General features: G+C 44.2%; 1 protein-coding gene across 1 annotated transcript; it reads right to left on the bottom strand.

Annotated features, from left to right (window-relative positions):
• Positions 1-984: 984 nt before the first annotated feature.
• On the bottom strand, positions 985-23,885 carry MRPS18A (mitochondrial ribosomal protein S18A). The gene is made up of 6 exons (XM_052805467.1): positions 23,736-23,885; positions 23,527-23,558; positions 19,856-19,960; positions 12,748-12,871; positions 11,869-11,935; positions 985-1,725 (listed from the first exon to the last, which is right to left on the bottom strand). Exons 1-6 carry the CDS (start codon positions 23,833-23,835, stop codon positions 1,581-1,583), a joined length of 573 nt encoding a protein of 190 aa, XP_052661427.1. The 5' UTR covers positions 23,836-23,885; the 3' UTR covers positions 985-1,580.
• Between the last annotated feature and the right edge of the window lie 364 nt (positions 23,886-24,249).

Genomic DNA, 24,249 nt, shown 5'->3' with positions numbered 1-24,249 from the left:
TGCCTGCTGTCACTCATGAATGACAAACAAAACCAGAGTTGGAGTCAGAGTAGAAAGCTGATGCATACTGTACGGGATCTGTACTAAACCTTGAGCTCTGGAAAGGCATATGAAAGACAGGAGAGTATTTTGTTTTTCAGATGTTAGGTTTCACCAAAATTAGAGGGGTCTTTCCAGCTATTGGCACTAAACTGTAGAAAAAAATTAACCATGGGCATCACCTGGTCTTTTGCAAAATGTGCTCGTTCAGGTTCATCTCAAGGCAGTGGTTTAATCCAGTGACTTTTCCATTAGTAAAGATCACTAAGCCAAGCTACCTGGGATAGAAGACATAGTAACTTCTGTACATAGGAGGAGAAAGAAAAATCTTTTCCTTTCTGAAGGGCTGTAGGTTTCAAAGCTTCATAAAATAGAGATGGTCAGCCAGAGATTATATCTCAGTATAGTTAATGAAGTCTTGGCTCTGTCTCCCAAAGCAAAAAGATCTTGGCCAGCTGAAGGGGCTGAATGTACGGCTTCCATTTCACAAAGTAAGGCTAAAAAGAACCATTACAATCTAATTTGATTTCCTGGGTAATACCAGTGTATCCTTACCCTTTTTTTCCTGTTCATGCCGATAGGTATTAGCAGATGATTCTGATGAAAGCAGTACAAGGTTAAGGGCACAGTAGTACATAAAAACCCTGTTGATTTGTACCCCCCAGATAAATAGCAAATAAAAGGGGCAAAGCAATAATGACCCTGATAAATGTAATGAGCCTTTCATACCAGGCCCATAAGTAGCACTTCTCAAGTAGCAGTGGTCAGTAGGTGGAAGGTGCATACATGTAATGTACAGGGAGAGAAATGGTGCCACCTTTTAGTTACAGGGTGGAAAATTACACACATCTATCGGCCTCAAACTATCTCAGGAAGCAGCCATATCACTGACATGGAAGACTTATGGCAAATGTAGTTGCAAGGGGAAAAAAACAGACCAAGTCATCAAGGATGTCAACATTCTGTATTTGCTAGATCCAGGAGTGAAGCACAAGCCAGGAATCTTTAAGGGGGCATGTAGGACACACACATGCCTGTCTACCACTGCCACAGGTGTTCTGCTGCAAATTATTATTAAAAACGTAATTTCAGTAGTCATTAACAATTTCTGTTATTGCCAAGGAAACATAGTGCTGCAGGAGACTTTCTCTTCCATCAGTGTCACAGGTACAAAAGCCCAAGTGAGGCAAATCCGAGTTGAAACACAAGTTAATGGGGAATCACCATTCACTGCTGGCAAAAGAAGGAAACATCCTTTTCCAACCCAGTTGTGGACCATAATGAAACAAAAGCCTTCACATCCTTTCTGGCTTTGAGGTAAAAGTCTTTGCCCCCTGCTTTCTCCAAATCATTCTGCACATTGAACTGCTTTGCTGAATCTTGTATTCTCCTAGAGGAGCAGATCGCAGCTTATTCACTGGAGGCAATACAGAGTACTAATGACAGTTTTGGAATAAGAAAATTGGAGATAATGACAAACTTGCAAAAAAAGCAGAACAGTGGAAAACAGCTGTGCTTACTGACTATGCCAGTCCCAGCCCCTAGTGGTTTAAATAGAGAGGCTTGTGTGTATACTTGACATTATCCTTCAGCAAAGGGTGTCCGACTGGCATGGGTTTTTTGCACCACTTAGGGCCCCTCCTCCAGATGGGCTTTGCTGATCTGATGGACCAGCGGGTCAGATACCTGTCAAAACACAAACACATTTTAGTTTGAGACTGATCAGTGAGAAAAGGTTCCAGCTGAAGCAGGAGCAGGCACTGTTGCCTTTGCCTCCCCACATGCCTCTTTATAAAAGGAATAACCATGAGCAGAGCTCCCTCAATTCAGAAGGGACCACTAGAAAGGAATTTTTGTTTGTTTTGGAACTTCTAAGGTGCACCTCTGTACTGAACCCACTGGCACCTGCTTGACTTCCAGTCTCACAAAACAAACCAGGTGTAGTCTCCAGGCTGCTGGCAAGTTGTCCACCTGTAGCTAAACTGGAGTGCCAATCACTTCATTGCAACTAAGTCCAAGACTGAATGCATCCAGCCTCTATGGGACATGTTATTTCAACAGCTGGCCTCAATAAGGTAAACTAATTACAAAGGCTAAACTCTGTGAGAAATAAAGTCTCTAAAAAGGGATTAATTTACTTTTGGTGGATAATCGATTCTGCATGGGATGGGTTTCTGGCCTAGTCTTGTATTTTCATATGTCCAAATTTGCTTTAGTGTTCTCTGTATAATACTATTGCAGCTTACTGGTGCAGGATGTCAGAACTTACAGTGTAAGAGGTACTAGAATGGAATTATCATCACAACTACAAATCTCTGTGAAGAGCTATGTCTGGCAAATACCCTCTGCTTTTTTACCATTTGAAGTTTTAGACTTGGCTTTGCAAACAAGCAGGGGATTTCAGATCCAGAATCAGTTACTGGAAATCTTACCCTGTGGCTGGGTGGCCTGGAGTTTTGTTAGGCTTTAAATCTTTTGCTACCAGTAGAGAGGGGAATAGAGGTCCTTAGAGAAAGAGGAGTCTTTTCAGACAATACAGATCCAAAGTAAAACCCTAGCATAATCTGCACAAACAATGCTCCAACAAATTAGAATTTGGAACAGACTGATAAACTTTGTCCAGCGATGTTTGCATGCCTCTGTTGAGTAATCCCATAGTCTTAAGGTAACCTCAATCAGTCATCCTCTCCCCAAACAGCTTTGTTACCTTTTATTTGCATTGTGCAAATTTGAGATATTAAGAACTTTGGACAGAGACCATGTAATGCATTTGTTTGAAGGCATTTGGCACATTCCGGAGAACTACAAAGAAAGCTTGCTATGCCAGGCAACTACAGACTATATAACAGCAGCCTGTTTTCCTAGCACTTTTCTTCCTCAGCAATCCTGAACAGCATAAATTGAAAAATGAATCACATTTGGAGGTTCCTGCCACTGAAATGAAGCCACTTCCAAAATGCTTTGCTTTTGCTTCGAGGAGTTTATGATAGTTAAAACACGTAGAAGCAACAGCAGGAGGGATCTGGGAGACAGCACAGAGCAAGATCCAGCCACTTGTTCTATGCGTGCATTAAATTGGCCCCTTTTGACCTTTAATGTTATGCTAGTGCATTAGTGGAATCCCTTACATAACAACATCAGGACAGGAAGTAGGAGAGACTCTCCTGTCTCTAATTTCACATGCAAGGGGAGTTCAGAGAGACCAAACACAGGTCATCAGTTTGGAATCTGGCAAAGAACCATGGCAAGGCAGCTCCTTTGGGAGAAGCTGTAGGGATATTAGATGGGCACATGGGGCTAGGTCCTTCTTTTCATATTCCCCTTGCTGCACGGGGAGGTCTGTAGCACAGGTTTTGGTATTGCAAGACTGCGCTTACAGCAGAGGAGAAAAATCCCAAATTGTTTTAATGCATCACTGTGCCAACTGCAGTTCTGGTCATGTGTCCACATGCTTACGGGAAAGTGCTCCTGTGATAATAAATGATCTCACTGGGAGAGAAGTGAATGCGTGCATGTGAGATACACATCAATGCTGTGTGCAGGTTTAAACAGACAGTGGCTTTTTAAGAAATCCCTCTGTTTCTGGGGCTGGGGGGCTGGAAGTGCACACCCCAATTCTGCACAGGAAGGAGGATTTAGTAATGGCCTGATTTTAAAGCTTTTGTTATTTCTCTTTTGAGCAGGTCTAATCCAGCCCTCTGGTCCAGGCTTTTGGCTTCCTTTGGGGACGGCAGGCTGGGGCTTTTCATTGTTAGCTGAAACAGACATTTGGATGCCTTCCCTTCCTGGAGCACATTTGCTTTTAGTGCTTTTAATACTTGGTTTGTCCCAAACTCAAACTTGTCCTATTTTGTTTGCTGCGTCTTTTTTAAAATTTTTTTTTTTTTTACCTTGGTTCAGCAGTGGCAGAAGCCTGATGCCTGGGAGCAGTCAAGTCTGAAGTTCCTTTTTCCTTTTCCTCTTTGACTAACCCCAGTTCGTACTATTTCACAGACTATCTTTTTTCTGAGAGTAAAAATAATCCACAAAACTCACATATGAGAGCTTCAAAGTCCAGCACACAGGACTTTTCTGCAAACTCTGCTGTCCATGTAAGGTAGTATACCCCCTTCCTAGCCAAGTCACCTGACTTTCCATTGTATCCAACCACACAGTTTGTCTTGGGGAGTTTTTATAACGACCTACAAACACACACTGGCAGATGGTCTGAATTTTCTCAACCAGCTGAGTGTTGTCAGGACGGAACCTCCATGTGGATGCCAAATGCAGCTGGTCCGCAGTCTCCTGTTATCTCAGTATGCAGAGCTCTCGCTCTGGACAAAAGGGGACAGAACTGCCAGTCTCTGGGACTGGCAATGCACCTCGGGGCTCTGCTTGCCCCCTTGAGTATGATAGGATCCTGGGCAACAACGAGAATCCCTAGACTCCAGCTGCATAAATGAGTAGTTTGGATAAAGTGATGGGAATCCTGGTGGGATTTTCCTGATGGGAAACGGCAAGCTATAAACAGGATGGAAACAACTATGGTTAGTCACCTGCAGTCATTGCAATTGCCTAAAATCTCTGTGGCACATGGAATTCTGTTTCCATGGATTTTATTCAGTAGGCAGGAGGGCCCCAAAGCCCTCCCACTCAGAGGCTGCCACTTAACCCCTAGGACTAGGCACAGGGCTTCCATGTGCTGGGTAAGGGAAACGATGTACCCATGAGGCAACTGCAGTCCTGCATGCAGCCCAAGTAAAGGCCATGCTGGTGCAGTTCAAGGCTGAACTTCCGAACCCTCACTGAACTTTTTCAGTCTGGCTTTTGTTTGGATTAAGAGCAGAAGGCAGAGGGCTACAGTCTGCAGGAAGCACTCGATCAAAGTGCTGGCAAGACTGCCTCCTCCCTGCCACATCCCTTCCCGTGACACCCCTTAGCTTTGCTCACCTGCAGCCACTCTGGCTCTTTGCTTTTGAATTCACATGCTATGCACAGCACAGTTTCCATGCAGATCAGCGAAACCACATGCTGCTGGAGTGAAAAGCCGATAGTGAAACCAGATTCTGCTCCCAGGGACGAGCCCGAGAACTTTGTAATTCATGAGGAGTTCACGTGGAACCTACCTCTTTCCTAACACATAGCAACTTCTTCAGTTCAGGTGATGGAGGAGGGATTGACTTGGATATTATCTGTGCCAAGTTCTGTTCTTCCAGTAGGAAGCTGAAAATGGAGTGGTAGCTGAGCACTCAAAATCAAGTACTCCATAATCTACAGCACCTCTTGCTGACAGAGCCCAGACTCGGGGAACCCGTGACATCGCTTAGTCCTTCTGGAAAGGGAACAACTTCAGTGTTGTGCTTTAACCAGTATTTTAGATCTGCCAGAAGAAAATGAGTGCTATATTCACATTAAGAGAGCATCTAGATGCTGGCTTGAACTCAGTGACTGTTCTGGATAGAGTGTTAGTCCACCCTATCCATGCAACAACCTCCATGCTGGAAAGAAAACTGCTGAGCTATTCAGGTTTCCATTCCTGAAAGCAAGGATAGAAGTTTGTTCTGCAGCTGTGCCTGACTGTTTCCCAAATGGTTCTGGTGTGTGGTGGCTTGCACACACATGACTCTGGAATATGAGAACAGTCTGTCACTCTGCACGGTGCTGGTGAAATCCCTGAGAACTTCCTTGGCCACATGGGCTAGTGAAAATATTTTGTTGCTGCAGCACTTCACTGGAACATGCCAGGCTGGAGCACAAATGGATGCAGAAATAACAGCAGGAAGTTATGAAAGGGAGAATTCAGGCTGAGGATGAGGGAACAATCCTCGGCTGCAAGACAGGTTTGCTTGTGGAATCATCCCTTGGAAACAGTGAAAGCCCCAGACTGGGCCAAACATGAGAAAATGAACTGTAGGGAGTAATTCTGCATTGATGGGGGTAAACTTCATTGGTTTTCCATGTCCAAGTTGTGCAGACAAATGATATGGAAGAGAGGAGGAGGGCAGTAGACTCAAGAGTTTATGGATGATGTGGGTACTCCCATGGCCATATTTCTTCAAAAGCACCCACAGCTAGTAAAGCAGTTAAGTGGTAACATTCATGAGCTATCATTGTCAGAAACAAATCAGGCAGAAAGCAAAAAGGCAAAAAGAACTAATGTCCAAGAAATGAGAAATATCACGGTAAGTCTCACCTGGATAGTGTCCCAACTGCAGGGGATAGAAGAGTGAGCTATGGAGTGCTCCCCAGTTGAATTCTGACCACAAGGTGTTCTCATGTGTCTCCTACCACCCCCAGGACCACACAGCTTGGCTCAAACTGGCATTTCACTTTCATGTTATACCTTCTTCTGCAGCTCCTAATCTCCTCCTCTACGTTACATTACATCCTGGTTGGGTGATCCCATACTGTACTAGACAGCTGGAGACCGAGAACAAGGCAGGATCTGCAGGCTGCTACTTCCCAAAGCATTCTGCTCTTCCTCTTGCATTCCAGTAGTAGAAACAGGATCAGGAGATGGAGTGGGTAGTGGGAGGCCAGCTGCCAAGTGACCCAGTGCAAAGCAGGGAAATTCTTACCTCTCTGCAGAGAAATCTGGGGCATGTAGGAGGGAATGTCCAAAGTTCATACAATGGAGACAATAAAACCACTTCAGAAAATAGAGCAAGGATTTTGCTTTTTGGAAAACATTGAGCAAGCACCAGAAGAGCACATTCTGGAGGGGCAGAGCAGGCAGAGGGGTTCTGGATGATAAATCTACAATTCACATCACTAGATCAACAGCAGGGTAGCACCCCTGACCCTTGTTAAAACCAGACAGTTTGCTGATAGTTCCATATGGCGGCATGTTACATTTTAATCTCAGCTAGGTGATAGCCAATGCATGCCAGACACTTTGTATTTGAAGCAGGCTCACTTTAAACAGGGTGACCATGACATGGGCCAAATATTCTGGCCAAGACAGCCACACGTGCAGCCAAGGAAAAGCTGAGGAGCAGCTTTTCTGGTGCTCTCAAAAGTATACATTAACACAGCTCCTCAGCCCGTCTTTATGTACTTCCTTAGCACCTTTGCCCAGGAGCCACAGAGCTTCTCCCATGCAGCTGGCCTGTATATCATCTCAGGGGCAAAGAACAGAGACAAAGCAGTTTTTCATCAGGCTGGTTTGTCCCTCTTTTGGCAGCAGATGAAGCTGCTCTCAAAAATACTGACATAACCTTGGAAGAAGCCTGGCCAAAGGGAGCATCAACCAGAACTTTATCAGACTGGAAAGAAATGAAAGGGATTGCTCATCCAAATGAAGTAACCTGCCAGACTTCTGCCAGGCAGGGGTTGCTGCTCTGAGTCTACAGAACATCCACAGAGTCTACATGCAGTAAGTGAATGCTCAGGTCTCTATTAGAGCAGAGGTGCTGGGCTCTAACTCCCACTTCAAGTTACACTCCCCACAATGAATCTCCTTCACTCTCTGGTGGTGTGAGTGGAATCAGTCCCTAAGGTTAGCTTAGGCTTTCATCTTGGTCCTGTCACTCTAGCAGCTGATGGTGTAGTCTAATGTCAAGAGCTCTATCATCAGCAAAACATTCTTCAGCTCAGTGTAAGATTTTCTGTCCCCAGATAGTAGGAATCCTCATAGAAGTATGTAGAGTAATATCTGTAGTAGACAGTGACTTCTCAGAAGTCCCTCCTTTAAAAAAGTGAAAGATTTCTCAATTCAGAGTGAAGAGTTAGACAACAGATTGCTTACAGGGGGGCAATGAAAGGAATTTCAGGGCAGAAGGGGTGAACACACAACAGATAAGACTCTGAGAGAAACGCTGTCCTTCAGCAGGGCAAAGCTTATTGTCAGTCTTGAGACAGACTATATGCCTCTACAGTGCTCTGTCTATTCTTTTCACCTTGCACCTTCCTATTTTAGAACAGTATAGCAGGAACTGTCTTCTGTATGCAAAGCTTTCTTCCATGTGCAATGCAAGCTCCTGATGGCAAGAGAGTAAGTGCAGATGAGTGAGGGGGAGAGACAGCAGGAATGAGGACATGTCACTGGGAATGGACTAAATTCTCAGTATACTGGATACTGCTAGCCACCTGTGAGAACTACCAGTTTGCAGCCCTGATAGAAGTTTGTCTCCATCTCTGTTCACTGGCTTGTTTCTGCATGACTACTTTCTTTTGACCAAGGAGGACCAGACTCCTGCAGAGCCAAGAAAGTGATGCCTCTTTCACCTTTGCAAGCATCAGTGCACAGCAATGGGCAAGCTGCTGTGCCAGAATCCCTGGTTCATTCACAGATCACATTAAAGGTCCCTCAAGCAGCTGGTGACAATTCAATAGCTCCAGCATCTAAAACATGGGCACCTCAGTTTGCTCCTGTACTGTGGCTGGTGAGGTTCGTTTTGGAGAGGATGGGGTGCAGAAGGGCATATTTCAACACCACACTCAGAGTAGACCCACTGGTGGAACACAGAAAAAGCCATCACTGCAGGCAGAGCTGGAGAGCACAAGGGCTGGTTAAACTGATGTTAAGGAATGTACATTACCTGTGTTCCTGTCTTGAAAGAGCTTTAACAAGGGGCCCAAGCATATTATGAGGCACCTCAGTTTTTCCCCATTGGCATTCCAGAGCTACAGCAGCAGTGCAAAAAGGCACTGTTACCTCTCATTTAAGCAGAGGTGAAGATGACTAGAACAGCCAACACAGTGATCCCAAGAAGAGCTGAAGCTCAAGGATTTGGAAAATACATCACTTAACTGTGCAATGTACTGCCTGCTATAATAGGCTCTCTGTAGATCCTGTTGATCCCTTCTTGAACTGGCACTTAAAAACCCAGACAACACAAACACAGTGAAGGAACAGGCTAAGTTAGGTGTGTAACCCTGATATGACACTAGACAGGATTAGAGAATGACCTGGTCATGTTCTCATGGCATTGTACAAGGCAGCTTGTTCCACTCAAAAGTCCCAGCCCAATTCTGCCCCTGTCCTCCCATCAGCTCACTTGCATTTGGCAGCACCACAGGTTGAGTGGTTCCCAAATTACTACAGACTTACAGAAAGCTTTAGAAACAAGTACAGAGGCAAAGACAAGGTAAGCTTGGACAAGTCATTTATCTGGGAAACTTTTGGTAAGAGCTTTGGCTTCATTCCCAATGTCCTGCTTTCAGCTGGGATAGAGTTAACTGTCTTCCTAGTAGCTGGTACAGTGCTATGTTTTGAGTTCAGTATGTGAAGAATGTTGATAACACTGATGTTTTCAGTTGTTGCTCGGTAGTGTTTAGACTAAAGTCAAGGATTTTTCAGCTTCTCATGCCCAGCCAGCGAGAAAGCTGGAGGGGCACAAGAAGTTGGCACAGGACAGCCAGGGCAGCTGACCCAAACTGGCCAACGGGGTATTCCATACCATGTGACATCCCATCTAGTATAGGAACTGGGAAGTGGGGGCGGGGAATCGCCGCTCGGGGACTAGCTGGGTGTCGGTCGGCGGGTGGTGAGCAATTGCACTGCGCATCATTTGTACATTCCAATCCTTTCATTATTACTGTTGTCATTTTATTAGTGTTATCATTATCATTATTAGTTTCTTCTTTTCTGTTCTATTAAACCGTTCTTATCTCAACCCACGGGTTTTGCTTCTTTTTCCCAATTTTCTCCCCCATCCCACTGGGTGGGGGGGAGTGAGTGAGCGGCTGCATGGTGTTTAGTTGCTGGCTGGGGTTAAACCACGACACCCAAATAAGTACTAGTTGAATGTCTTCAGCATGTAGCCTTCAGGCTAGAGGAAGGAAGCAATTTGTATCTCCTGCCTTATGTGGTGTCAGCTACTGTTCCAGAGAGCAATGCAGGAAGTGTAGGTGGGGGTACGCACAGTCAAAACTCTCACAGAACCGCAATGGCCAAGATTTCACAAGGCTCCAACATGCAGAGCATTCCCCTTCCAGCAGGCTGAGAAGACAGTATCATGAGGGACCAGGAGAGCACTCCTGAAGTACCACTGTGCTCTATCCTGGCTCTGGGACTCATTTGTTTAGTTCCAGCCCCACCACCAAAACTTTCAATCCATTTTCTTGATCCCATTCCCTTGTCTCCACCCAGACCCCAAAGCTTGCCTACTTCAGTGCTGTTCCATCTCCTCAGCAACAGCTGTGCTCTCTTTTTCTAAACTCTGCTTCCATCCTGCTTGCTACATTCCCTTGCTGGGAGAAGAAAAACAAGGGTAGCGTAGGGAGGGACTAATAATGCAATAGGGAGGGCTTGGATAGTAATCTCCAATTTAAATCTCTTGATTTTAGAGGTGTAGCACACCTACTTTCATGTAGAACGTATCCAGAGGCATCCGTTCTTTGTTCCCACTAAAAGTCTGTGGAACAATTTATAAGAGTCAGGACATTAGATCTGGAGTCCTGGTGTGATGCCAGCAAGACACAAGATTTACCATTTCCTGTCTCAACCTGCTATGCAGGGTTGCTATGCGAATGCTAACCAGACAATGTGCTCCACCCCACAGCTGCTAGATAGACACAGCTACTTAAGAATCCCAAAGACTTGTAAGACACAGGAAAGAAGTAGTTTTCAGACTTGAAGTAGCTGATGGTTACAGGGCTGCATCAAATTTAGAGTCCTCTAATTTGATCCTCACTGACAGCCAGTACGCAGCCTGTCAGCATCCAAGGGACATTTCCAAGAGCTTGCCTCAAATCTCCACTGCAGAGAGTCAGACCTGAAATGCAGGAGTCTCCAGCCGCCTTCAGCCTTGCAACCTAAGCTCTCCCAGCAACAGCCCCATGGCCTCTGGTAACCCCATGGCTTGCTAATGCGAGGTTCATAAACCGCTCTGACATCCCCATGGAAACAGAGTGTGAGGTCATAAACAGGGGATTAGCACCTCTGAGCGCCCAGCACAGTGCAGGAGGCAGCAGCAGGCTTTCCCTTCGCCCATCAAAGGCCAGGGGCCATTCAGGCTGGGGAGGGGGAAGAGACCCTGTTGCATAGGAAGGGCAGGCAGAGGGCAAATCGCTGACTGGGGGAAACGGGGATGGGGCAGAAGGGAACAGGCTTGTGATGGGCCCCTGCTGGCTGCTCAGCCCCCCACTCACTGCTAGTACCCCTCCTGGGCACCCTCCTGCTGTTGGGGGCCAGGCACCAAAAGCCTAAGAGAGAAGGGAGCAGCCTGGAGAAAAGAAGGCTCAGGGGGGTCTTACCAATGTTTGTAAACACTTGAAAGGAGGGTGTAAAGACAACAGAGCCAGGCTCTTCCCAGTGGTGCCTGGTGACAGGACAAGAGGCAATGGGCACAAATTGAAACACAAGAAATTCTGTCTGAACTAAGAAAACACTGTCTCACTATGAGGGTTGTTCTCTGGAACAAGATGCCCAGAGCAACTGTGGAAGGTCCATCCTTGGAGATATTAAAAACTCAACTGGACCTAGTCCTGGGTAACCTGCTCTAGGTGACCATGCTTGAGCAGGGGGCTTGGACTAGATGATCTCTAGAGGCCCCTTCCAACCTCAACCACTCTATGATCCTGTGGTTCCATGTCTGTGGCATCCTCCTGTGACTGCCCTACCGAGTGTTAGTGATGAGGAGGCAAGTGCAGCTGAGGAAGGGAGGGCAGACTCTAACATGTGTGGCAGTTTTAATCCTGTGTGGATAAATTGTTTGAGTAAGATGTGGTTTGTCCTTAAAAGACTGACATGAGAGTATTATGACAGACCTTCCTTCTCCAAAATGCTGTGAGTACTCTTCATGAGCCCTGTTGCCTGAGGCATGTTTTACCCAGTTACAAGGAACTGCTTTTCCTCTTCTAATGTATTCCTGAAAAAGAGAGATGTGGAAAGACAAGACTGTTCACCTGTTGAGCTTGGGTTTCTTGGGAATATGCCCTTCAGGAAGTGGAGGCCTGTGGTTTGGCAACAAACCTGAAACAGAAAAAGGTGTGAGAATATTTTGCAGTGCCTCCTTGCCTCTGTAACATACAGAAGTTACATTACACCTTGTAAGCCAGGCAACCTAGGTCCCTACTGGGACAGCACAGCAAAAACTCAAGTACAGTAGAAAGGCTATTTTATCTTTAGTCATTGCTGAATGTGCACCCCAGCCAAGGAGAAGCTAGGATGTTCTGCTGGGTATAGAGAGGAAACACACACCAGACACAGCCACTTGGTCTCATTGAAGAGGCTTTTTGAGAGGGCATAGGGCACTGGTGTCCAATCAGATTCCATCTCCATGATGAAAATCTGACTATTAAAATTTTCAGTCCATTTAATTTGGATACAACTCAGGTACGAGGCATGAAGATCAGCAAAATACTCCAACTGTGTCAACCTGGGTCCCACTCCCAGGATAAAGCAAAAAAGTCTTCACATAGCAGATGATAGACACGTGCATGTTATTAATGGGGTAGGTCAAGCTTACACTAAATCAAGTAATTTCAGAAGCTGGTATTTAATCATTAGTTACTAGAGACTGAGCCACTTCCCAGATCTTTCTGCAATGGTAGACTCATCTATGGGGATAAATGTCTGCTGCCAAGGCAGGAGCCAAGATACACAGAAAGTGGAACAAGTAGTCTCTGGTCCATCATCCTGTCCCAGCACTTGGACCATAAAGAGTTTGCTGGGTGACTGAACAATGACATCTCACTGAGCTATACTAATTGGGCAGGAGACCCCTCTCAAGGGTTCTACAGGTACCCGACAGTAAAGGGTTGTCTCAGGAGGAGGCTAGGTACCTGCACGGTGAGCCATCTGCACACAGACAGCAATCTTCCTGTGCTCCTCGAAACAGAGGCCTGTGATCCTTCGTGGCAGCATCCCTCCATCAGAACGGATAAACTGACTCAGCAGCAAGACGTCCTGAGGGAGCAAGAGAAGGGCAAAACCATCAGTGCTACAGCTGCTTTAACTGCTGTGATTCTAAGGTGTTGTGCTGACCCTTGCACTGTGTCCAGAACTCAAAACAAAGCAAAGCAAAACAATGATTCCTTCCTACGCATTTTGGCTGCAGTTTGACAAGTGGCTTTTGCTTGCTGTCACTCTGCCTGCCAGCTTAGCTCAGTAAGGTCACTCAGATGGTCTGAGCCTTCCCCCGACTTCACTAGTGTAAACACATGATGTCAGCTGCAATTCCTGCTACTTCACTGTTGCTTGCTCCAAGATTCTAGCTAAGATAATGTGTCCTAGGTACTCAGGCACAGTTACACAAGACCTACAGATGGATACTGTTTACACAACTTGAAATGCCATCACAGCTGCTATCCTAAAGGTCACAGATATGTTAGATCACCTCTGGCCCCCTTCTTGTTCCCTCAGAGCAGGATTGTTCTCTGCCATCTACTCCTCAAACTTTTATCCAGTTTCCCATGGTGGAACTTCCCTCATGTCTCTCTGGAGGGGTGGAGAGCAGGAAAATGGTCCAAGATCTTGCACGAAGAAGCTTTTTGTAAGGAAAGAATGTGTACTGATGAGAAAGACCTAATAGGATAAATCGCTGCCTTCAGTCCTTCGACTGTGTGTGCATTAGATGGGGCTGTTACAGCCACGCTGGATGGAAGGAGCACTTGGAGCATGCCAAGGGTTTGTCTGTGATTCAATAATCATTTAGATTACACTGCTGTTGACCTTTCCAATTAAGAGCTCTAGAAATGTAAAGCACTCAATAGAAACAAAATTAAAGGGATCTCTAGGATCAGATAGTATCACAGTACTGGGATGACAAATTTTTAAACACAGTGGCAACAGCTGTTGTACGAGTGTCCCATTAACTGTACACAGTACAACAGCCCAGTATTTTGATACGTGCTCTACATTTCCACACACAGCACCAGAGAAAATGTACCCCTCAGGCCAAGCAGGTCCCCTTGACATGCTGACATCAGCATAAGTTGGCCCAAAGGCCTTCTGGAGACTCTGTGCTTGTTTTTTTCCCCATCTCTTGACAGACTTGCTGCTGGTTGAGAGTTTACTTCTCCACCGCTGTTGTAAACACGTTCATAGTTGAGGTAGCTGGACCATGTGGAGGCCACCTGCAGGCTGGAAGGGACCTGCCAGTGAGCACCTCCAGAATTCAAACCAGGTACGTCAGCACTTTACACCCCCACTGTCTAGGGCAACAGGCAAGAATGAAAAGTACTTGTTGCTTTTCACATCGGGTGACCCTGGCTCTGCCTGTTGCTCACAGATTCGCAGACCTGCTCCCACTCCCCTATCTTTGCTCTTTTACAAAGAGCTCCCTGGAGCATTCCTAGCTTCATTTACTGCCCTTGCAAAAGCAAACAATCACAAGTGGATATAAAAATGAATATTCAGAAAACCTAGCTATCTAGGAATTATACACCCACCCTCAATGCACAAGACCAGCTCAGCTCTGAAGGAGGCTGCTGGAATTCAGTATGGCTTTCAGGTAATGACTGATTCTGACAGATGCTGCCGTACAAGTGCTGCAGTAAAAACCTAGAGGTTTTTGTTTTGGTTTTTTGTGGTTTGTTTTTGTCCTACCCGCTCCCTGCCTTCAATCCCACCCTCACTAATATCATCATGACACACAATTTCCCTCTTCCCTTATCTGGCTTCCTTTCTACCTCCACTTGTCTGTTGTTCAGACTGATTTTCAGATCCAGCTCCTTTGAAAACATGGCAGGTTAGGCAACTTCTCACTGATACAAAATGACTAATCAAGCACCATACAGAGTGATGTTGTATCCAAAGAACAAGAAAAGCACAGCTGAGCAACTAGCAGCAAGCTCCTGAGAGGTTAAAATGGAAGTGAAGTGTCCTCAGCCCAGCTAACACATGGCCTTGCTAATGAGAACAGTAACAAGGGGACCAGTTGGTGCCAGCTGCGTTGGTGGAAACTGGACGGAGGCCAGCCAAACCGTCCAAGGGCCCTGACTTTCGGCCACTCCTGAAATGCACTGGATTGAATTCAGGAAACCAGAGCAAGACTCCATCCCCTTTTTTCCTCTTTAGCCATCCAGTTCTCCAAATCACCAACAGCTCAATTTGCCATTTAGCACAAACATATCACTTCTCTAAGTGAAAAAGGGCTGTTCAGCTCCAAGTGCCTAGAAAGAGAAAAACTTTCTAGACTTTTCTACTAGCCTGCTGCATTACTCTGTGGGAAAGAGGAAAAAGGGAGCTGATGGCAAGTTTGAGGCTGTTCCAGCCTTTGCAGCCGTGAAATCCTAAGTAGGCCACAGGCTCTTGTGAAGGGTGTGTGTGGTCCAAGTGATTTCTCATATTACCACCACGCCTCAAGGAGTCACAGGCTTGTTATCAAGTGTTTCCATGCAAAGGGGGGAGGTGGGAAGCAAAGGGAGATAGTCTTTCTTTTTCTCCCTCTGGAAAAAATCAGCAAAATCCGTTCTTTGTTACCACCTCTGACCAACAGTGTCACCAACTGACCAACACCCTTGTGTGGCAGTCATTTCTTAACTGAAATCATCTATGTCCCAGCCGCTGCAGCTCCAAATTACACTCATGCCATTTGGCTTAAAATGCTGCACACTTGACAGAAGGTTTGTCCATTTCTGAAGATCCCCACAGTTAACAGGCCAGGTGCCTCTCCCAGAGTACTCGCACAGATGCATCTTACCCCAGGGAGAAAGCAGACAGGTACAGCCAACTTTATGGGGCAGCTGTGGAGGGAAGTGAACAAGTATGTGGAGCAGTCAGAGAAAAAAAAAAAAAGTCTGGCAAGTTCTCATGGTGCCGTCATGTTCCATGAAATTCACATTTTGTGCCTAGTGGACAGCCAAGCCTGTAACCACGGATTTGCTTTAATCACTGGACAGCTCCCACGAGGCTGGACCCAGATTCCCACCCCTGTAATCTGCAGCATTTGATGAAAACAACTTGGATTGAATTAATCTAGGGCTAATAGGCAAAGCTTGCAGTTTGGTTTCCCCTAATTGCTGCCAAAGCAAGATGACATATTTACTACCTACTCAGATTAATGATGTTTGAAGTGGATAAGGGGGAAAATGAAAAACAAGTTTAGCCTTCACCTCTAAAAGGGCTGGATAAACTTGCTAAATGAAACACTATGTACAGCATGTTCTTGTGAATGGATGGCAACCAAAATGCAGAGGCATCTCTGCATTTTAATATCTGCAGACACTTTGAAAAGCAGGATCCTTGACTGCTTACATGCAATTTCATTAAAACTTTAATTTACTGCAAGAAGAGTTCTGTCTGTGTAGCCAAATTACTACTGGACTGTATCAGACAAGTCTGCCAGTCGTTATTTCCAGTTATACAAGAGTCTAGTTCTTCCTTTCCCCCCTACTCCTGGGAGCTATACACCATTCTCCAGGCAGTTAGTAACAGGATTGCAGGTTTCAATCTAGTTGCATCCTGACAACGACCAAAATAATTTTTTATCTCCAATGGATGTGAAAAAAATCAACGGAGCTCTCAGTTCTAATGGACAGACACACGCAGACCACAAACTGTGGGAATGTATACCTTGGGGTCTGTTATCCTGAGCCTCATCACAGACTAAGGACTGAACTGGCAAAGACAACTGCAGCCCTCCACACCACAGCTGAAGCAGGTTGGAATCATGACCTGCTAGTGCTCACAATGCCTGTTCAGTTGATTAATAACTTGGGAGACATTGGTCCCCCAGTTCTCTGACAGCCAAAGTAACTCATTATGCCACTACTTTAGACTGTGCTAGTTGCACATGACAAAAGGAAAGTCCTGTGAGGTCATATTACTCAGCTCCCTCAGGGGCTAATTCAACACTTCCCTTTTCATAGTGCCTCATTCAGTCCAATTACAAGCATCCCAAGCAAAAAAGCTCACACTTTCCCTTCTGTGCAACCGACTGATCTCAGTTTATCAATCTCAAAGGAACCACTGTGATCCATCTATTCTGATCTCTTACCAAGCACAGATTATAGGTTACGCTGTATGAACTAGGCTGTATCTTTAACAAAAATAGCTGTTCTCAATTTACAGACTTTTAGGACAATTAACCACCAGTGAGTAAACTGTACCACTGTTTAATTACTCACACAGTTAAAAGCCTGCAATTTATTATCTAAGCATTTCAAGATTCTGCTACTCATCACTGCTGCAGCAAGGAAAAATAGCAGAGTGCTTTTGTGAAGAAAAGGAAGATCTTATTCACCTTAACATTTAAAAGCCTGAAAATCTATGACTGGTACAAAGCATTCAAACATATAAGGGACTTATTCAAGCAGAAGAGGTGGTCTATTCCAGAACTGAAATTTCTCCTAGTTCTTATCAGAGCCCCAGAGGAATCCTTCTAAATACTGAGGTAAGAACCTTCTACAATTCTGAAATACCAGCTCACGCTGCCCTCTCTAGCTTTTTGTCCAGGTTCTCCTCTGCTCTATAGCAGGAGTACTGGATATATATACACCAGATGCATATGCATTCAAAAACTACATGACAGCCAGGATGGACACATTCCTAGTTTGTCTCTCAGGACCACAGTTTCTTAGGAATGATGTCAGCAATGATTCTCAAGACTTTGGCTGCAGGATCTCTCCTCACATTTTTCTCTTGCCTCCATACTGAACAGTAGAAAACAGGATCTAAGAATCAAACTGAAGTGTGGAAGAAAACTCATAATCTTATTTCACTCTACAAGCACACCTAAGGCTCATGCTTTACATTGTCTGTTGGGACCAACAGCCTACTTCTAATTGGGGAACTCAGGCTCTACAGCATCACATTGTCTAAAACTGCTTCTTTGGTTCTTGATAGCACTGTTACCTCTACGTGCAACAGTCTTCTACCACAGACAACAGTAGAAAGTGAGTCTACATATTAATTTCCAAGATTTAATCCACTCCCATGGCTCATTTCATCCCTGAGCATCTTATATAGTTTATAGTTTCTCTGGAGTTGTTAATGTGTGACTTACGGAATGCTTTCCGGAAATCTGTAGAACTACCCTGTTTAATGATGCTGTTGACTCCTTGCATTTAAAAGTCACATAAAACTCTATCAACCTTAAGAAAGTATTTTCCATTGTAAAAGTGATTGGTCTGTTTTGATCACAACACAATTCAGCAACCATGAAGAAGAAAAGAGCTGCAAGAAATCACTGCATTCAAACATGGGCAACACAAAACAAATGCGATCTGTTTTTGTAGTACTTTCCAAACCTTAATGGTATATGCCATTTCTCCTAATTTACTATCGTCTGCAAATTCATTGTATTTTTAGCTTTCCCAAATTGTTGGGAAACCATACCAGAGAACACTAAATACTTCCCTCCCCCAACTTATTTCACTGTTTAATATTGCATCCAGCCCGAGTCAGAATCACTGACAACACCCAGATCACAGACAACTTAATTTCTGCAACATAGGCTTTGAAAGATAGTAAACTGGTATTTCATTTACATCTCACATCTGTTGTTTCACCTGCCTGGAGTAACTGCAAGTATTTTGTCTGGCACTATTTCTGTACTCATGTTCTTCATAATTCATGAGTCATAATTAGTCCTATCCAACAGGTTATTTGTTTTTACTCCTAGTTGATACCATTTAACTTGGAATTTGCAACATTTGATTTACCAAGTGGTAATCATCAGCATCATTCTCCTTCCTCTCTCAACTACTTAGTATTTCACTTGCTATTTTCAAACCATTTGGCAATTCCTGCAAGTGAAGCAATGTATTTGTTAGTTAGCTAATTCCCTTAAGATCTTGGGGCTACACGCAATCCAGGCCTGCTGGTCTGTACCTAATTCAATGCTTAAATTACTTCTGCACCTGTTTTTTTCTGTTGTTTTACATTTGCAAGATTGCCATTACTACCTAGGTATTAAAACATAATTTTTCTTTTGTGTGCATGCACTAGGACTGCATGCGAGCAGCTTAGTCATTCTGCAGCCAATGTGGCTTTCAATCCCTTTCTCCTCTCATTAATGGACTTTCTTTCTCACAAAGATTTCTTTTCCTCCATATGCATTTGTATCTCTCTCGCTCTAATCCTATTGACATTAACTTATTCTGAGTTTTCTGTTGCCTTATCTTAGTAACAGCATGTTCCTGTCTTGTTTTCTTCTTTTCTAATTCCAGTACTGGGGTTTTAGCTTGCAAGGGGGCACTTAGTCCTTTTGTAAACTCAGTGTCTGAATGACCTCTTGTAAAGTTACACTATGCATCTTCTATCTCATGCTTCTTATTCTAAGGTGTTCTTGACTGTTGTGCTTTTGTTGTAAGGCATTACAGGATTTCCCTCCCACCTTCTACATTTAGTGTTAGTAATCCTCTCATTAGTCAATAAACTTCTCATTAGCATTTCCTGCAAAAAGCTTGAATCAAACCTATTTTTTCTGTTGCGAGGGATGTACGCACGTATGCCCTTCTTCATACTCATCGAGTTTTAAAAGTTATATAAAACAGTTATTACCTTAATGGATAATGACCAAAGAGAAATTGTAGTGCTTGAAGACATATAATTGATCTAGTCAAGTCTTTTGGCCTCTCTGGAATTAGAACAGGCCTGAATCAGTTGACTAAATTTTGCATTCCAGTTTAATTCTCCTGGAAGTGCAATGCTGAAAGGCAGCTGGGCACAAAAGAGATATATGGCCTTCTTAGATCAGATGGCCCTGTGTATAATTCCAGACCTCCTATTTGATATGAGCTCATCCTTCTTTTACCCAGGAACACCATCAGCCAAGGCAAACAATTACTATGTAGGAAGCTCTTGTTATACCCAAGAGAAGCAGAGATGGAGTTAACTATCTTTTCTACACCCAGCAAAAGACAAGAGGGGCAGATTATGCAGTATGTAGATCTGAGAGCAATATTTATCTATGAGGATGGGGGAACTCTCCTTCATTAAACTTACCACATAGTCGTACTTATGCTTCAGGTTCCAGCGACAGATGGGACACTGGCCAGAGGGGTTTGGAGGATTTGGTGTTTCAGCATCCTCTATAATTCTCCCTTCAATCTAGGAAACAATTCAAAGGATATAATGATCAGGCATAGTTTAGACCTCTACCTGCACCTGTGACTCGAGGAATACTTTTCCTCCAGTCCACAACATGTTGACCAGTATTGCGCAGATGTAAGGGGAACAGTACCTGCATTATTCAACTCGCTTATATATAGACGTACCAAGCACTTTGAATATTCACAGACTATGGGGAAAAGAACAAATCCAAGGGCCATAGAGAACGATTTGATAAATTCTTGTGTATGTTTTACTAAGTGTAAACTAGTTCACAGTCAGTGTGAAGTTCTCGTATCCACCTGAATTCCATTTATTGCAGTACTCCTTTGAACCACCATGCCTTGAAATTGTACTGGCCCTTTAGCCAAAAGATTTAAAACACATTTTTTCTGGGACTATGAGAATGTCACAGAATAGCAGATGCACATTTTGGATGAAAACATGCAGGGGCTTGCTAGATTATAAATCACCAACAGGGAAAATTCTGAGCAAAAGTTAAATTTAAGAAAGGACCATTAGGAGATGTCTATGGGTTTTTTGGGTTGTGTTTGGATTTTTTTGTTTGTTTGTTTTTTTTAAACACACCAATATTTTATCCAGTTTAATTCCCTGAACAATTCCTTTATGAGATCATTTTACAACCTTTTCTATATCACTACAAAGTGGTGACATCTAACACTCAAGTTTTCTCAGAATTAACATGCAAAGAGATGTAGAAGGTGTGTGTGGGAAGAGCCTGAGAAATTTGTTTTGTAAGTGTAGGTATTTTAGGAATAAGAAGTCTATCTACATGTGTGCCTGTCTTTTTTTTCAGGACTTATGAATAGAAGCAAGAGCTATCTCAAATTGCAGCTGAACGGACAGAAAAGACAATAAAACTAAGCCATTTTTTTCTCCAAAATGTTTTGGAAGTTTCCTCTGGTCAAATTAAGATTAAAACCAGATTTTGAACACCATCAGACAGCTTCAAACAGCACAAGCCCCTAGGTGGAATGCAGTGTTAATTTTAAGAAAAAAATCTGACTGATTTAGACTGAACTGTCAGGTTCTGTGCCTGAAAACCTGGGAAGAGAAAAGCATGACATTTTCTGTAAGTGTGCATGGGACACTGGCACCCAGTGACATTTTCTGTAAGTGTGCATGGGACACTGGCACCCAGCTGAACTGTCAGAACTATTTTATACCACGGATTTGTGTCTTTCTTGTCTAGTGATGACAAAATGGAAACAGGTAAGTTATTTGTAGTTCAAGCACCTCAGTACCTCAAAGAGAGAGAACAATGTCAATTTCTAAGTAAGATTCCTTCCTCCACAAGTAGAACAGCCAGCTTTACAAAAACAAAATAGTAACTATGAATATAAAATACAGGTCAGTATCTAATTTTCTAGTAATTGGTAAAGTTATTTTCTGGGAAGCCGGTGTATCTGGTCTTGATTCTTTCCAGTCTAGCTTCAGACTGTACTTTGACTGTAATTCCATCTTAGAAATGAATAAAGATTCAGAATGCTATGTCAATATCAATTTTTCTTGAGATAAATTTTTTCTGGCAATTATTTTTTCTGGCAATTATTCCCCAACTACTGAGTACTTTCATATTGTTAACCCACTCAGTTATTATTCTTCCGTTAGAAAACTAAGAGGGAATATAGGGGCTCTACGTTCTCAGTATGCTGATGAAATCCAGATTTCTCTCAGATTCATTCATCTGGTTCATGTCAAACACTTCCTTCAATACTGATAAAAGCAAGGACACATAGAAAGATAAGCATAGAAAGATGGATTCAGAAAAGACTGACGCAGAATTGGTAGGATAAATGGAGTGACCAGAGGATGTGCTGAGAAACGTATCAACCCTTTGGTTGGTCAATTTACACCACCTATTACAAGATTTTCCTCATCTAGGGGCACTGATAGATCCTAGATTGATGCTAGGATATTATACAGTAGATATATCCAGATCTCCCTTATGTTTCTACAATGGGCCAGGAAGAATTATTCTTCTAAAGGCTCTGCTACTGCAATGCATACCGTTTTTACTTCAAGCCTCAGTTAATGTATTGGGACTTCACAATTATAATTTACAACCCCTTTGAAACTGAGTGCAAAGTACAGCAATCCACTGTGTGTGTTGTGTTGGTGTGCACACTCCCCGCTTGTTTTGGTTAAAACAACTTCAGGGCATGCTTGCAAGCTCTTCTCTTCAAGTCTCTGGTCAAAGATTAGTAGTCTGGCACTTGAAGAGAAGAAAAAGAGACATTCCATCATACCTACTGTCACACCTCAAACTTATTTTTGTTGACAGTCTTAGAGATCTTGCAAACTGCCATATTCTATTATATATCTAAAATATAAGTAACCTGCTCCATTCAGGTTTCAAACATGACAGTGTCCACTAATACAAATATGACAAGAAGGAAACTCAGACTTTCAAAGGCATGAACAACCAGGTTTTGCCTGTTTCATCAGCAAGCAAAAAAGTCTGTCCCCTCCTTATTACTTATGTATATATAGATTAGCATTTAGGTGCACTGTCTTCTAGCTATCCCCAAATAATTCCTGCTCCACTCTCCTAATCATATTTACACATTTCAAAATACCTGTACCACCTGGCTCCAGCCAAGGCATAGATTGCTACTGGCATATGTAATGTGAGCAGAATAATGCAATCTCCTTCCCCCTCCCCGTAATTTCAGTGCTTCTTCTACAAAATGACAATTCGGTTGATAAAGTGCAACAGATCAGACTGTTAATTAAGTAAAATTCTAATTCTGCTGCTTTGGTCTTTTCCTTCCTGTCTTAAACCACAGCTGAGAAAATGCTGTTCTTTATTAGTTACTTCAGAACTTCTATTTTATTTTCAGGAGCAGTTTTCTTTTAGTATTTAAGCGCTTCCTTTGACAATACCCTTTTCACTGAAAATTTTTTCTTACCCAGTGCATTACAAGATGCAAGCTTTGCATCACCTACAGTCACTATGGCTCAGTGATTAACAAACATAACACAGATCAAAGGCAAGCAACATGCGTGGTACGCAGTCGGTACAGAGCCATCCTGTGATGCCACATTGTGTTGCCGGCCCAGGGTGAAGTAACAAAGCCAACAGACAAGTCTCCTTTGTGCCTGCCCACACTGGAGATGATGCCAAGTGTCACTACTTTAAAAAAGGAACCCATCTGAAGAACTGCCTCTTGTGTTTTGGGTCCCAAATGCCGCTGGTCGCGGCTTCCAACTTTACCAGGGGTGCAGGGAGAGGTTTGGCACTCATGGGTGGCTCTGACTGGAGCCACCCATCACCAGCAACAGGGTGACAATCCCGACCTTCAGCAGCCAAACCCTCCATCACTTACCCCCACGTGCAACACACTCCTCCTTTGGTTTTGCCTTCACACCCTGAGATGTCTTTCAGGCAGAAAACCGACTTTTTTGCCCTTTTATTTTTCTTCTTGGGGGGGGGGGGGTGGCGGGGGACGGACATGGACACAGACGTGGACACAACGGGAGGCTGAAGGAGGGAGAAGCGACAGCAAAGGCAGCTACTGAGGAAAAGGGGTGCAGGGACTTACTGTGGTCGTGTTGCCTTCAGTGACCTCCACAACTGCAAAAAAAAAAAAAAGAGATAGGAAGACACAATGAGACTCATTCAGCCTAAAACAAACAGTATCTTGGGGGGGGAGAGGGTGAAATACAGCGAACGCAACCGTTTCTTCCGACCGCCGTGAGGCAACGGGGCGCAGGGCAGCGCGGGGCAGCCCGGGGCCACCCCCGGACTCACCCTCCCGGAGGGCTCGGGCCGGCGGCGAGGCCCAACCATTTCCAAAGAGCCCGGTGAACAACCGCCTAAGGCCACCGCGCAGCAGGCTGGACGCCGCCATCTTGCCGTCGCTGACGCTGCCGTCACTCCCGCTTCCGCCGGCGGGAAGGCGGGCTTTACTGGCGACATTTTGATGCGTGTCTCTCCCGCGCGCTTGTCACCTGATGGGGAGGAGGAGGCGGGACGCTGTTATTCCCCTGCCCAGCATCTTCCCCATGGGGTGTTTTCCTTATTTTTTCGTTTGTTTGTCTGTTTGTTTTAAGGTTTGTTGTTGGGTTTGTTGGTTTTGTGGTTTTTTGTTGTTGTTGTTTGGGTTTTTTTGAGCTTGTATGAGCTTGGGATGGAGGTGAATCTAGAGGTAGTGCTGGCTTTGTGTTACGGAGGCCTGAGCTACGCTCCTGCCACAGCTCCTGAATCTCTCCTGGCTCTTCAGTGAGAGGGAGAACAAGGGGTGGTTTAGCTTAAACTATGTGGT

This window comes from Harpia harpyja, chromosome 13 (assembly GCF_026419915.1).
Source record: "Harpia harpyja isolate bHarHar1 chromosome 13, bHarHar1 primary haplotype, whole genome shotgun sequence".
Taxonomy (NCBI): Eukaryota; Metazoa; Chordata; class Aves; order Accipitriformes; family Accipitridae; genus Harpia; species Harpia harpyja.
Note: the sequence above shows the minus strand (reverse complement) of the source record. Positions and strands in the feature narration are given on the sequence as shown.

What these genes read in the sequence shown, in the direction of transcription:
- MRPS18A (XM_052805467.1), bottom strand. Translation starts at nt 23,835, where the DNA reads ATGGCGGCGTCCAGCCTGCTGCGCGGTGGCCTTAGGCGGTTGTTCACC. An exon ending in CTGAAGGCAACACGACCACA is followed by an intron (nt 19,961 to 23,526) that starts GTAAGTCCCTGC and finishes ATTGTTTCCTAG; the next exon opens with ATTGAAGGGAGAATTATAGA. An exon ending in AGCATAAGTACGACTATGTG is followed by an intron (nt 12,872 to 19,855) that starts GTAAGTTTAATG and finishes TTGCTCCCTCAG; the next exon opens with GACGTCTTGCTGCTGAGTCA.